We start from the raw sequence: 14,290 nt of genomic DNA, 5'->3' as shown, positions 1-14,290 counted from the left end.
GGGGGGTACGTAAGTACATAGCTACGGGCGACCGGGTCTTTTCTTCTATATGTATGTTTTTCTGCCTGAGACGTTAAACACCCAGGGAGTATTGGATGATGCTTCTTCTTCTGAGTCAAGAACAAAAAGTGACAGATGTCATCCGCATTGAAAACTGTCAACTGAAAAGAGAACAAGAGAGCTGTTGGTGGTTTAGGCTAAACCAAATGTCGACAAAATCTAGACCAAAACCACCCCCATGAAGAGCGACGGGTAAAATCACATCCAGTCCAATCATACTTCAGGAATCGATTTATTTTATCTTGCGCCTTGGGGGGAGTGTGGTCGGGAATAAGACAAATCAGATGGCTCAATTACCGATCGGCACTCTCAGTGTGAACTGTATCTCGGAGAAGAAGGACCCTGCATTTTTTTAGGCCATGTTTCGAAGCTCCCCAGGCATCTAAGGTTTTACAGCATCACTAATGGGGGAGACTGACATATCACAAACACTGGCATCTTCAAGAATGTTCCCGTGAGTATCTGAAAAGTGTATTTGTTATATGTACATTACCCGGTCTGAACTGTGGAGTCAAGGTGTTTCTGTTATTCAGGGTCCTGCCCTTTTGAAGTATGTATCTTCGCTGTGTAAGTTTACACTGATGTGACCGTGCCATTCTTTCGTGTTTACTGTATCGTTACTCTTGTCGGGTCGGCACAGGTAACCTAATAGTTCCCACGGGATCTTGTCTATTGGAATCCGTCTTCTCATGACTTGACACGAGGCAGACAGCGAGAGTCAGACGTGAGCCACCTATCCGACGGTCGGTTGTGTGGAGCCGACTGTGGTGGCGGCCATTTCTCCGCCTACTCTTCTCGGATGCGGAAACCTGGGGAATTTTATGGCGCAAAACGCAAAACGCAAAAAGAGAGACAGATAACCAATGCAACAAGGGTCTTGGGGTTTTATTTTTATGGCGCGCCCACAGAGATCCATTGCTCAATCTTGAGCTCAAATCAACCTTGACCGTCTTTCGTGCATGTGCTTAATGCCGCGCATCCATTCACCGCCTGATAACAATTGCGTGCTGTACCTGTCTAATCAGGCAGGCATCCGAAAGGTTTTTGACATTTGACAAGATGATGCCCGGATAAAGAGCAGCCGACCCGAAAAACAATAACTCTATACCCGTGGGTGCAGATCCCAGTGTCCCGAGGTCACTTGCAGGCACACACCAAAGTACCTGAATCGAAAGGAATGCCGAGAGATCTAAAGAGGACAAGCCATGGCTGACATCAGAACGAACCTCACGTGGGCTCTCAGTATTAAAATAGCTGCCACTGTTATGTAAGAACCAAGAACAAACCGGCAAAGGAAAAGTGGCCATGACCCAGTGACCTGAACAACCTTTTGGCCGAAGTAAGCCTTTTCAGCCTGTCGCCTCTCCAAGGAGAGAGAATGCAATTGCTCGTGGCCTATGACATGGTCTGCATGATTCGTGGGGTAGACTAGGCTTAGGATTGATCAAGCCCCGGGTCCAGTAGAGGACGTACAGCATTCCGTTTCAGGGGATCCAGTAGTCAAGTATCGATTTAATGGGCTGAAATGCCTGATAATCTGTAAAATAATTGGAATAACTACAATTAATCAAGGCACTGACTGACTGACGTTGGCAGACAGCGTTTTCCCCAGAAAAAAAGGTTCACAGGGGTTTAGTGGAACTGGATTCACTGGGCACGAGAAATCACGGGGAAACCAGGTTGTTGTTACGAAGAAGAGTCGGGAACTTACGTACCTACATACTCAACGTTTTCTTGTGTTATTAAAATGTACATAATCAAAATAGCCGACCGGAAGCAGACCGTGAGAGCCGAAAAGATGTTAGGTTAGGGATGAGACGGAGTTGATGTGTTTGGACGGTGCTTTACCGTACATAACGGATACCCACCGTGAAGGGTCTTCTCTAAACGGTGGGGTCCAACTTGCACCAAGATCATCATCGATGGAGCACTTGTCAAAATTTTAATTAATTATTATTTAATAGAAACGAAGATCAATTAAAAAAAACAATGTGGTGTGCAAGAATCAATCCAAAAATCAGGCACATGTTGCCATATCGCGATGGACAAGTGCGATGGGGAATTGTTCGTACTACTTCAGTGGTAGAGGTTACACTGCATTTGCATTTGGTTGCAACCAGCTTTCAAGTCCAGAGGTCAAGGCTGGTGATCAAAGCCAACGTCAGTTGTTCCAGGGGGTTTATGCGATATGCAAGGCTGGCAGAGCCCAAAAGATGGCCAACATCGAAAACTCGAGTTGATATCGACCATTATTCTTACAGATCTACCAATCGAGATTTCCCCCGGACTACGTCATACTCTGGGGTGGTGTAGAATGAGTTCGTCTCGCGACACCCCAGATTTAGATTATTTTAAAGTCAGGTTTTTGTTGTCCAATCGCGTGGCTAAAAAGTCAGATCTTGTTTTCCTTTTGCATCTAAAGTGCTGTATCACGAGGGGCAGTTTGTTGTCGCTTTGTCAATGGCGATATCGATGCGTTGTTTCGGCGTCAACCATCGAAAGTGTTGCAAACGGGCAGAGGTCATCCTAACTATGACCGAATACTGTATAGAACACGAGACACAAGACAAGGCAGTGCCAGTTTCGTCCTTCGGCTCGGTAGGTATTTCGGATGAATAACACGGTAAATGTGCCCGGGCGTTCGCCGACCCTCTGCCTCATCTCACCAACAGTACCGTTAATGTTACTGCACATTTCTTGGTCTAGCCGCGGTCGTGTTGGCCGCTGTTCGGATTTCGTTTAGTGCCAGTTCCAAGTGACACAAGCGCGCGAACGAATACAAGTCCCTACATCGACACCTTTAGAACTGGAAGTGGTTTGGTCTTGTTATTTAGCCTGTCTTATCTAGTGTTCTGTCTAATTCAGATCCGACGTGCCCCGACCAATCACTTGTAACCAAAGCTGAGACCTTCTAGAAGTCTTCTCCCGCACGTGGAGAAGGAGATTCCTTCTGTTTTTTTATCTGGCTCACACCATCTTTGCCATTAATCCATGCATCCACCACCAGTTAATTCAGTCAATCTTGTTCAATCACGCGGTACACAGTAACTAATTAAGAGCCGTTGAGGCTTGAAAAGGCAATAATTCACGGTATTTGGAGTAAAATGACGCAGTATCTTCTCCAGGTTGTGTACTTTATTTTACTGTTCTAGTGAGAATGCAACATCAACTAGCACTGATCGTCCTTGGCGAGTTGGAACTGGAACAGTCAATGATTCGTTTTTCCTATTTTTTTATTCTATTTTTTTTATTAAGCACGCACCTTATCTCCACCTCTTCTAAGGGTCTCTTCAGTCCAAGTTCAAGTTGTTAGTCAAATCTTCAGACTTGGTGGAGTAGATACAAGTGTAGGTATCGCATCTTGAACTCCCTGGTCATCAGCCTTGTAAACTCTAATAATACAAACCGTCGTCAAGGTTGGGCAGCAAAAACTAGAAACTCGTCAACTGTTGCATCATTTCTTCTCCGCCAGCCCTGGAGCGAGCCAAACAGAACGTCAGGATATTCCAATTCAAAATGGATCCCAGTGAAACGGAAGAACTCCTCTCTAATAAGACAAACCCACAATTATTCTTATTTTTTTCTCTTATTTTTTGCTCTTCTCCAACTTCAAACTCCACTGATAAGGATTTCCGGCGACTCTACGGCGATCCTCGGCCCCTCAATAAAGCCATTGCTGTGCTTTGGACCCTCTCATCACCGTTTTTTGCCTCGTGCATTATACGGCCCTTTTACCTGTTCTTTGACAACCACTGACGTTTCGATAATTGATCTGGCGTCTTCTGTCGGCCCGGCAGTAACACAGCAATGGCGGCTCTGTGATTGGAGTTTGACTGAACCGGTTATTATGGATATTTCCCTCGTTTCGACTAGCCCTTCGAAAGTGAAGACATTCTTGACACGTGAAATTCTCGTGGCTGTGCTGTACTGTGTCATGTACCTAGCCACGAGAAGGCGAATTTGACCAGAATGCGCATCCACTCTGCCCATTAACTAGATTCTATCAATAATCGCCATGTGGGCAGATACAAATGCGGTTTTATGGATTCAACGGAGTCGCCGATGAGGGGATCAGAGCTACTGTACTGCACGGATGAGATAGTCTGTCACTCCATTGACAACGATTCAACAGAGACACAGAGACTTGAAGGTTTCCTAGAACGCGGCTGAACAGCCCTCTAATAACAATTAAACCGCATCGGATTGGATGCCGACATATGATTGCCCTTTCGAGAACACCACCATCACTTGTCAAGGTTAATGGGCTATCAGTCGCCAACGAACTCTTGAGCCTAACGCACGCTCTAGCGCTTATGTTGAACTTGGGACAGATAGGATTTGTTCTTCTGCGCGACTTCGGAGGCGAGTTTCGACGTCGACATCAGTACCAAAGCACGTGGTAAAAGGACGACAGCTTCTCCGCACTTAACTATTGCCCCTTTTGTCTGCTGCCGAGAGTTTAATATTGTTAGTTCAGTAAAATGCGATTGATTGCTGTGCCGCGGCCGGTAATTGACCCGTGGTTGGGAACAATAGACAAAGAGAATTGCGGTAATTATGCCTTGGCGTCGCCTATTTCGACCTGGAGGTGGTATCGTCAACTTTAAATTAACAGTCATGTGTTGTGAAATCGCCAAACTGTTTCTGCCTAGACGACCGAGTTGAAGCTTTGATACTGAGACGATGCTAGGCATGGCTACTGTATCGCTAAAGCTTAGCTTATTCGGCTGGGCGATTAATTACCACCGGTCTAGGTTGCTGTTAATCGGGAAATAAGTATGCTCATCGGCTACAAGCTGTCTGTTCTGTTTGATAGAGGTGCTGTCAACTTATCATGGTGGTGTAGCCGAGAGTGTCTTCTGATGCTCGCCGCAGCGTCTGATGTTCAATCTCCCAGACGATACGCGCGATACCTCGCAACACCTTTGGACAATGGCCATTCAACTGCTAATCAGTAGTTAAACATCTGCCTGCGCCCCGAGGCTTAGAGAGGTAGATCGCGCATGTGTTGGCGGATTGGATTGGACTGGATATTCAATCATCCTCCATCTTACCCCAGGTTATCGGGTATATCGTAATGCCTGCAGGGCCCCAAGCCAGCTGACACAGTATCATGCCACGGGTAGCCCCCGAGCCATTAACTTCTGAATGCTCTGCTCTGCTTCGCTGTCAACATGGCCGCTACACCCTCCTTCTCATTATAGACGGTCGGCCGGGTCGACAAAGACCCCCAAATTCGTCCGGATTTCCCCAACTTCCCAAAGAGCCGGAAATTAGCAGAAACAAGCGACCCATGTCCGGGGAAGCAAACGGGCGACAGCCGGCGGAGAAACTGTGCCGTTGAAGTAAAACGGGGGCGTCTGTCTTGAGTCGGATCTGAGGGCCGTGTCATCTTCAGTTACTCAGTCTGGACTGCCAGGAGCCGTTCCTCTGAGATGACAGCTTCTTCTTTCGGGTTGACAGGCGACATGTGATGGTTCTGGCCGCCCCTCAACGCATGAGCCAGGCTGGGGGGAGGGAGACCTGGTGATGCGGAGAACCCTGGGGAGCTTGACATCTCATCCATGCGGATGCATTGAGGGTCTGATCCGCGGGCCTGGGGCTGGGATATGAGGATGAGACCCTTTCAAACTGCTGTGCCTGGTAGTCTATTCCTATTCATCCTGAAGAAGGTGTCGATCGACGGCCCGTAGGACATGGAGATGAGGAATGGGTGGCAGACGGGCCGAGTGCGGTGCGATGCGTTGGCAGTCACTAGACACAATGGAATGTAAGATCATACACCAACAAGTCTGATCTGATGTTGAAAGAGGATCTGTCTTTGCATGGCAGCAGCCTAGATATTCCTCTCCACGTGATGCCCAAAATGGACGTTCAAGCACCCTCGGTCAAGGAAGGATTTCCGACATGATGTCAGAGGGTCCAGCAATCTGTCAGTCACACAAACTTTAAAAGATTAAGAAGCAGCAATTCAATATCGGTTTAGTTTATCTGGTTGTTTGAGCTGAAACTGGTTATGCAACGGTTATCGGGAGTGAAACAGGCAAGACCCCCGCGATGACCCCCATGTATCTTCACATGACTGACCAATGCATGTAAGTCGAAGCATGCGTGCCAAGGAATGGTCAGGTTTACGGTGATGATTATGGAAATGATTCTCATTAACCGTTATGAACTTGTCCTGTTCCTGCAATGACGAGGTTGTGCTCATATTGAGTAGGCGTTTGTGTATCACGGGGTGAGCTGTTGTATCAGACGACATTTAAATCTCCGTACAGAAACCCTGAATTCTTATCTTATACGTGTGTCACTTTACTCAAAACCGTATCCATTTGATTGGCAATGAAATCAGCCTCATAATCCCAAGAAATATCATCTAATATACTCACTCCACAACCCTCTCCTGGGTAATGTCGTGCCATGGAATAGCCACATGAGATCGGCTTCCGGCGTGTGCATAGCAATGTAAGCGTTTGACCCAAGGTCAGTTGATGGATGATGCATTCCCCATTAGCCAGGTACCAAAGACAATATACTGACTTGGCGTTCAATTCCAGTTGACAAGGCTTTCTGTTCCTAAACTTTGTACTGGATTGGATCGCCAAAAGCGTCCATTACATCATCGCAGGGTCCGTTGATCAAAAATGATGTCAAATCAGTCCTGGTGGTGTGCATTTAGATGATCTTCAAGTGAATTGTGCTGTGAATCAGATTTTGACAGCTTGACTCTGACTCGCAAGATCGTCGAGTTGACATGGTTAGCAGAAAAGTCGACCTCCTAAGTCTTAGGTCACAAAAATAAATAACCTAAAGATCATAGCCTAAGTAGCATAAGCTAATCTACTAATTTCGTCTCTTATGCTTCCAGCAGCTAATTTTTTTGATACCCTGAGGGCAAGTCGAATGGCATCGTGATCGTCACGACAACCGTAGATTTGTCCTGGAGCCCAAGGCAACAAAAGATCTGCTTCCGGATCTGGGGAGAGGCTAATCGAATACTGTAAAAAGTTGATGTCATATTCACAGCTCTGGATTATGGAAAGACTGGTAAAACAATTGTTGTTGACTCTATAGCAGACTGTCTTGGACATTGCATTAGACATGTCCCAGTCTCGTCAGCCCAGCTAACCACGACCACTGACAAACAGACATGTTGGTCTATAGATCCCTCAAAGATCATCAATGCCGTCCAGCTCCATTTGGTTCATTACACCGATCGCACCGATCGCATCAATTGCTTCAATTGCTTCAATCGTGCCGCCGAGATGTCGGGAGCCGATTTGACTTGATGATTGCCCTCAGCCAGCCCGAGTCCATTCATCCACATGGCTTGACAATTATCCTCCGCCAGCCCGAGTCCATTCATCCAAACGGGTTGAGGATTCTGCTCAGCCAGCTTGACTCCCTTCATCCACTCGTTTAAGACGGCCACGTCCTCTTCCAGTTTCTTGACTGCGGCTGCGACATCGGCCGACTTTTCATAGAGATCATCTGTCAGGGAGACGATAATTTCCTTGTTGATGTCGATGTTCTTCTCTTGTGCAGAAATCTTTCTCTTGTTCTAGTAAAGAAAGGTAAGTAAGTGTTGGTTCGAATGAGCATGTCATAGGGGGTGCTTAGTCTTACGTTGGCAATGTTGTCCTCGAATTTCTCGTTGGAAGCAACGAAGGTATTCTTGAGAGCTTCCTCTTCATATCGCAGTTCGTCGAGGCGCATCATCATACGGAGGTCGAGGTCGCTAGTGGCTCCGAAATCATGCTTTCGCTCCTTCTTGAGAGCCTTGAGTTCGGCAGAAAGCTTCTTGTTCTCATTCTCCTTGGCCTCGAGTTTGGTAGAAAGCTTCCTGTTCTTATTAACCAAATCCTGGATCTCTCCAGAAGCCTTTCCTAGGGCCTCCTTCAGGAAATGTGCCCGCACTTTCTCTGTCATCAGTGCATTGTTGAGCTCGCGGGAGTTTTGGACCTGGCCAGGGCTCTCGGTGAGCCGGAACTTGGTGTCCACCATGATTCGCGAGTTTTGGTGAGTGCTTTGGATGGGTAGGTAGGTAGCCAACAATGAGGATGTTGGAAGAGGGATGCTGGAGGGAGAAAGTTTGGTAGCGGAGTGCAGTGTTTTGAATTGTTTAATATTTAGGCCACCTGCGTTGGGCGGCTGTGAATCATTGTTGACGGTGCCTTGCATCTGGCAGTTGGCAGCTGGCAAGCACTGTCAGGGCGTTTTTCCCTGCCATTTTTGTTTACTCCCATTTTCCTAGGCAACAACGGCTAGGCTTCGCTGCAACTCCTTACTGAGATAGCAACTTATATGATATAAGATGAACCATTTTCGCAGATATGACAGGCAGTTTGACTAGGTAACTTCATGTGCCAGTATTAGACAAACGAAACGAATCGAGAATCGAGGAACATGCGATAGAAGAACATCCTGACTTTATAATAGAGAATAATAAATAAGGAGTTATACAGAAATAGCCTTGCAAAGTATTATTTTATTGAATCCATCAGCTCAAGAATCAAGAAGTAGTATTGCAATATGATCTGCAAACAAAAACTGATATAAACCCTGCTCCTCGCCAGCCGCCCAGACGGGTTACATAAAACCGATACTGGTTTACCTAGTGGTCGACATACACAAACGTTAGATCACTCTTAGTGTTGATATAGCCTAAGAGTGATCTAATGATTTAGTCTGGATTGCTTCAAGTCACTATTTTTTTTTGCTACCCATCTGCCCCCTTAAACAGATTCCTACTCGGCCCCCCTAAGAACAACAATGGGCAGTGAAGCCATATGCAAAAGGCCCACCCAAGTGAATGGATCTGACAAAACAGAACGGAAGTTCTTGAATCCAAGGCTAGTCTCTGTCTTGCCTCCTTCAAAGGTAGCATACTTCCAAACCAAAATAGCCTGCAATGTGCCAAAGAAGACATAGAGGATCGTAATGGGGTGGTATCTTTTGGACTTGCGAGGCGCCGATATTCCCTCGCAAGGCTTGGATGCCATCAAGGGTTTTGATATGCAGATAGCCATCAAAACAACAAACCCAAGAGCCACGCGAGCCTGCATAGCATCAATAGAAGTGCTCCTATTTCCAACGTACCATGCAGTAATGAGAATAATGACAAGCTTAGGGCCGGGCAACTTGGCTAGAGAGGCCAAAGAAGGTATTGTCTCGGGTGGAGTTACAAAAGCCAAAGGGTCTTCCCGTGGATTTCTGAGCTGTACTATCAGAGAAGCGCAAATGGCCAGGCGGGCCGTTTCAGATGGGTCCATGTCATTGAATGCCGAGAAGCTCAGTGACATGAAGAATATTGTGATGTGTTCGATGACTGACTCCAGATGCAATCTGTTGTAACCACCATCTACAGGGCGCTTCTCGTTGGATGCCACCGCAGCGTCCTTGACTGTGTAGTATTGAGCAACTCGAGAGAAGGCGAAGAAAAGAGGAACGCTGATGCCCATTGATCCCAAGAGTGTATCGCGGTCGATAAAGGTGGTATACCGAGTGATGAACTTGGCCCAATGACCAGTAATCAAGACCCCAAATGGAACGTACAAGGCTCCCCATGGATCCTGGAGGTGACAGTTGCCGGTACGTGTCATTATCAATAAGAGAGCCCCGGTCAGTCCGATAGCTACCGCGATAAGTCCATGCAACGAGATAAGGTGTGTTTCCCCCATCCTCAGGGGTCGATCGAGGTAGATTCCATACATGAACAAAGTCGACAGTAACGAAGCACTGCAGGCAAGTGCTAGAAACATGTTTGCGATGGGAACATCGAGTTTGCTGAAGTATTTGACTCTGTACCGATTGGGATCGACTTTGATAAGTTCGAGTCGTTGCAAGTTTCGTATCGCATTGAAGATCGAGTAGGTGCCGAAGAGCAGGACTGACAGAACCCATACCCAGTCGGTGAGGTTATAAGGATCTGTCAGTACCTGGGTGAGAGTGTAAAAAGCGCATCCGATACGACAAAAGATCAGGATCATGGTCGATACAAAGGAAATCCACCACATGTGCTTGGATGTTTTTAAGCGGTAACCGAGCAATCGGAGGATACTCACAGCGACTGGCCCGACATCTCCCACCAGCGACGCAAAGTAGATGTACAGAGGCTTAATCTGGTGCACCGCTGGCGATAAGATGATGTTTGACGTCACGAGGAGGCAGATAATATGATGGACGAAGAGTTCGAAAGAATAGAATCGAATCAGGGAGAGTTCGTTGGCCCACCCGGCAGCTTGCGATACCACGCAGAGTTGACCAAATGAGTTCAGGGGCTGGTTGACGCCCCACGGTGTTGTCGTGGCCGCAAGGACACACGAAGGTAGGGTAAAGAAAAGGCCAAAGGCTGCCCGAAGTATCATGAGTATCAGCGGGCAAAGCTTACGAAGCTCGTCTTCTTCCAGGCGGTAGTAGACATCTTGTGCGTACTTCCAAATGAGGTAATCGACGACAAAGTACGCATTCCAGTATACCACACTGGACATGAGAAAGCTGGAGAGAAGCATTGGGCAGCTGGGGAACTCCATTAGGTGAAGTAGTTGATAGATAATGACCAGAAGAACGGAGTAAATGTTGGGTAAGTGGAGGACAAGTACAACTTGTTCTCAACTGGTTGAGCTCAGTAGACTTTTTAATAATACGTGACAGCGAATTAACTTCAAATCACCCCGTGGACTCGCAACCTACGAGAAATCTTTGTAAACACTCTCCAAATAAAAAGTCAATATGGTTTCTTGATAAACTGGAACGCGCGGCTATGCTATTTGAGCTTTCCCCTTCCTCTTCGTCTACTTCTCATTCTGCTCCCCCCTATCTTCCATTCCCTTTAGACAATCTTGACAAGAAAGACAAGCTCTAATTCTAACTGAAACATAAATGGCAAACGAAATCATCCGAGACGAACGCGCAGAGCCCGAGTCTGGGGCTGAGAAGGGCGCCATGCTCACGATCACCCAAGACGCCGACTCTGACCCGGCAATCATCGAGAAAGCCGAGACAGAATCGCTGCAAGACATGGGTCGTTGGAGAAGGATGGGAATCATCTTTGTCCTCAACACGGTGACAATGATTTCAGCCTTCGATGCGACATCCATCTGTGTCATCCTCCCTGTATGTTCTTCTCTAAGATCTGCTAACCATTGCTAATACGGTACAGGCCATGGCCCGACAGCTCAATGCCTCGTTCTCGATCAGTCTGAGCATGGGCTCAGCCGTCTTGCTCACCTCTGCGATCTCCCAACCCATCTTTGCCGAACTCGCCCATGTCATTGGTAGACGACCAGCCTACCTCGCTGCCTTGGTCTTCTTCATGACGGGATCCATCATCTCGGGATTTTCAAATAGCAGTGTGATGCTTCTTGTTGGTCGCGCGATCCAGGGCGTTGGTTCTGGGGGACCGCAGGCATTGTCGGGTCTGGTGATGGCGGACTTGTACTCTGCTCGCAAGCGCTCCGGGTCCATGGCGTATCAACAGATGTCTTGGGCCTTGGGTACCATTGCTGGTCCTCTTGTTGGAGGTACTATTGTCCAAAGCAAGGACTCTGCTTGGGTACGTAGCCCCTGACATTGTGTCTGTATACACATATACTGACTGGCGACCACAGCGTTGGATCTTTCGGGCAAGTCTGCCTTTTCTTGTGTTGAGTTTCATCGGAGCCTGGGCTCTTATGGGATATGACAAACACCAGCGCAACTGCCGAGACATCAAGCAAATCGATTGGATTGGTGTCTTTCTCTACATGATCTCTTCTGTCTCCCTGATCCTGCCTTTGACTTGGGGTGGCTCTCGTTTCCCCTGGAAGTCGCCAGCGATCATTGTCCCCTTTGTTGTCTCTTTCTTTGCCTTTATTGCTCTAGGGGTGTACGAGAAAAAGGTCGAAAGACCGATGTTCCGACGAGGCCTCTTCCGGAAGTGTTCGACCATCTGCCATCTTACCATGTCGGCGCTGCATGGACTTCTCATGTGGATGGTGCTGTACTATCTGGCTGTCTACTTCATGGGTGTCAAGTCCCAAACTCCCCTCATGACGGGAGTATGGGCCTTGCCGGCAACTATCTCTGTTGCCCCCATGGCGGCATTGGTAGGGCTGGTAACGCAGAAGACAGGGAAATATCAAGGGTTCTTGATTGGCGGCTGGAGTCTTTTAGTGACCATCTTTGGGGTTTTGACAATCCTGGACAAAGACTCTTCGACCGCGACCATCTTGGTGCTGGCCATGTTCATGGGTATCGCCATGGGCCTCATCTTCCCGGTCATGACGATTGGCGTGCAGGCCACATGCAACGAGGAAGATGCGGGTCATAGTATCAGCTTGATCTTGGTGCTGCGCACCATGGGTCAGTGTCTGGGCATCGCGATTGGAATGTCCATTTTTTCGACCCAGCTCGCCAAAGAGCTGAAGAAGGTGGGCCTGGGCAACGTGCAGGTCAGCAATGCCATGCAGCTGATGAGAGCCTCGATGGAAGACGGAGGCATTGACCACACTTTCATGAACATGGCTGTAGCGGCGGCGCTCAAGAAGCTGTGGATGGCAGGGAGTATCATGGCCGGCGTGGGTCTGATCCTTTGTCTCTTTGCTAGGTGCCCAAAGCTACCCAGGGACTCGGAACCCCATGAGAAGGGGATTTCGGGCCCAGTGAGCGACCCCAGGGATGCAGTCGCGGGCCGAGTTTGGGGATGGTTGAAGTCAAGACCAGAGCCTGAATGTTGACTGTGCGATGCAAGCCTGTGGCCTGAGACACAGCGTAATGACTTTTTTCTTTCTCATTTGTTAGGCTTCTGCTCGCCAGCTCAATGACGGCCCGGTAGCTCCTAGAGCCATGTATGTCGGGAGGTGTTTGTTTTTGGTCTGGTTAGCCCGAACAAGTAATCCGGAGGTTGTCTTGTCTCGGTCAAGCAATGCCCAATCCAAGTCCCTTGGTTCCTTTCAAGCTTTCGTTTCGTCCCAAGTCTGTGGAAACCACTGCCGAGAGTCCAGCGTCCAGAGTCAAGGGTTCGTACGGTCTCGATGAGTCTGCGTCCCATAGATCGACCGGCCACGCCTCTCTTTCCGTATATTTTTGCCGAGCAGAGCAAACGAGATTGAGAAGATCATGGCGGGTATCAGGTGAAGCATTTAGGCACTCGCCTATTCGCTACCAAGCTTTGTATTTGTTGCCTGGGGGTTGATTTGAACGGGTTTGCGGACCTACAAGGCAAGGGAAGGAGTCTTAGCTATAGCGGGGATCATGGGTCTGAAGTCCCGAGCTTCGATTCCTCATTCCTCATTGTTGTATCCGTATGCAGCTCGGCAAATACCATCAGATGAGGTACCGTATCCGTAGGCGAGTGTCAATCAATTAATTTTAGCCTGATTCCTTCTGGGGTGCCATTTTATTATTATTATTTTTTTCACGTGAGAATATTGTCTCTATTTTGCTACCGTGATCAAAACGGTAGAGTAATCATTGCCTTTCCACTGCCACCGTTCAAAAGACGAGTACATAGTGGGAATAAGGAGAACTAACAGTAATGCAGTTGTTTGATTTACTATTCATGTGCTTGATTATCTTTCGATAGTATTGAAAACAATAATAAACCAATACAGAAGGCAACAAACGGTCACCTTTTAGGAATAAACAACCTACCTATTATTGACCACCGTTTCGACAAATAAATAAACCAATTTAATAGAACCAATGATTATTATTATTTCTCCCATTAAATTAATTAAATGACTGGGCATCAATTGACAAACAATGCTCAATTTCACATCCAGGCTTTGACCTTCTAGAAGGGCAAGACACCCTTGTCTGTCACAATTCAGGGGTTATCCCGGGCGCCGGAAGAGGACCCGCGGGGGCCTGAGTCGTTTTTTGTGTTTGTTAGTGCCATGGCATGAGACAAAGGCTGCCATTATTCAGATCAGATGGTCAGAGATGAATCGCGGAATTAGAAGAAGAACAGAAAAAAGAAAGGTCAAGGCGTGCACGTGCGAAGGGGTGTGCGTGTGTGATCTCCTCGGGGCCGCCGTTGTCGTCGTCGTTTAAGTGTTTGTGATAAGACTAACTAACCAGGTTGACCGAGCCGAGATGTCTCTTATCTTTAGTCGTTTCATGTCCTTGATCATAATCTTGATCATAGAATCATAGCAAGAGAGGCTTGGAATGTGCCAAAAAGGTTGTAGAAAGACTTGGTCAGAGTTGAGTTGGTCACTCTTCTACTACTTACAGACACTGTATCTTC

At 47.5% G+C, this 14,290-nt stretch overlaps 4 protein-coding genes across 4 annotated transcripts; 1 reads left to right on the top strand and 3 right to left on the bottom strand.

Annotated features, from left to right (window-relative positions):
• Positions 1-1,043: 1,043 nt before the first annotated feature.
• Positions 1,044-1,815, bottom strand: FGSG_09458 (uncharacterized protein; the record flags this gene model as incomplete). Its single annotated transcript, XM_011329966.1, has 5 exons — positions 1,044-1,073; positions 1,216-1,249; positions 1,287-1,467; positions 1,534-1,589; positions 1,784-1,815. 5 exons carry the CDS (start codon positions 1,813-1,815, stop codon positions 1,044-1,046), a joined length of 333 nt encoding a protein of 110 aa, XP_011328268.1.
• Positions 1,816-7,104: 5,289 nt separating this feature from the next.
• On the bottom strand, positions 7,105-8,064 carry FGSG_09459 (uncharacterized protein; the record flags this gene model as incomplete). Its single annotated transcript, XM_011329965.1, has 2 exons — positions 7,105-7,621; positions 7,687-8,064. 2 exons carry the CDS (start codon positions 8,062-8,064, stop codon positions 7,268-7,270), a joined length of 732 nt encoding a protein of 243 aa, XP_011328267.1. The 3' UTR covers positions 7,105-7,267.
• Positions 8,065-8,807: 743 nt separating this feature from the next.
• On the bottom strand, positions 8,808-10,592 carry FGSG_09460 (uncharacterized protein; the record flags this gene model as incomplete). Its single annotated transcript, XM_011329964.1, has 3 exons — positions 8,808-9,998; positions 10,125-10,411; positions 10,451-10,592. 3 exons carry the CDS (start codon positions 10,590-10,592, stop codon positions 8,808-8,810), a joined length of 1,620 nt encoding a protein of 539 aa, XP_011328266.1.
• Positions 10,593-10,941: 349 nt separating this feature from the next.
• On the top strand, positions 10,942-13,677 carry FGSG_09461 (uncharacterized protein; the record flags this gene model as incomplete). The annotated part of the gene is made up of 5 exons (XM_011329963.1): positions 10,942-11,175; positions 11,237-11,614; positions 11,670-12,701; positions 12,841-12,887; positions 13,653-13,677. The coding sequence occupies 5 exons, from the start codon at positions 10,942-10,944 to the stop codon at positions 13,675-13,677; spliced, it is 1,716 nt and encodes a 571-aa protein (XP_011328265.1).
• Between the last annotated feature and the right edge of the window lie 613 nt (positions 13,678-14,290).

Source organism: Fusarium graminearum, chromosome 4 (genome assembly GCF_000240135.3).
Source record: "Fusarium graminearum PH-1 chromosome 4, whole genome shotgun sequence".
Lineage (NCBI taxonomy): Eukaryota > Fungi > Ascomycota > Sordariomycetes > Hypocreales > Nectriaceae > Fusarium > Fusarium graminearum.
The sequence above is the reverse complement of the archived record's forward strand: the minus strand, read 5'-3'. Positions and strand labels throughout refer to the sequence as shown.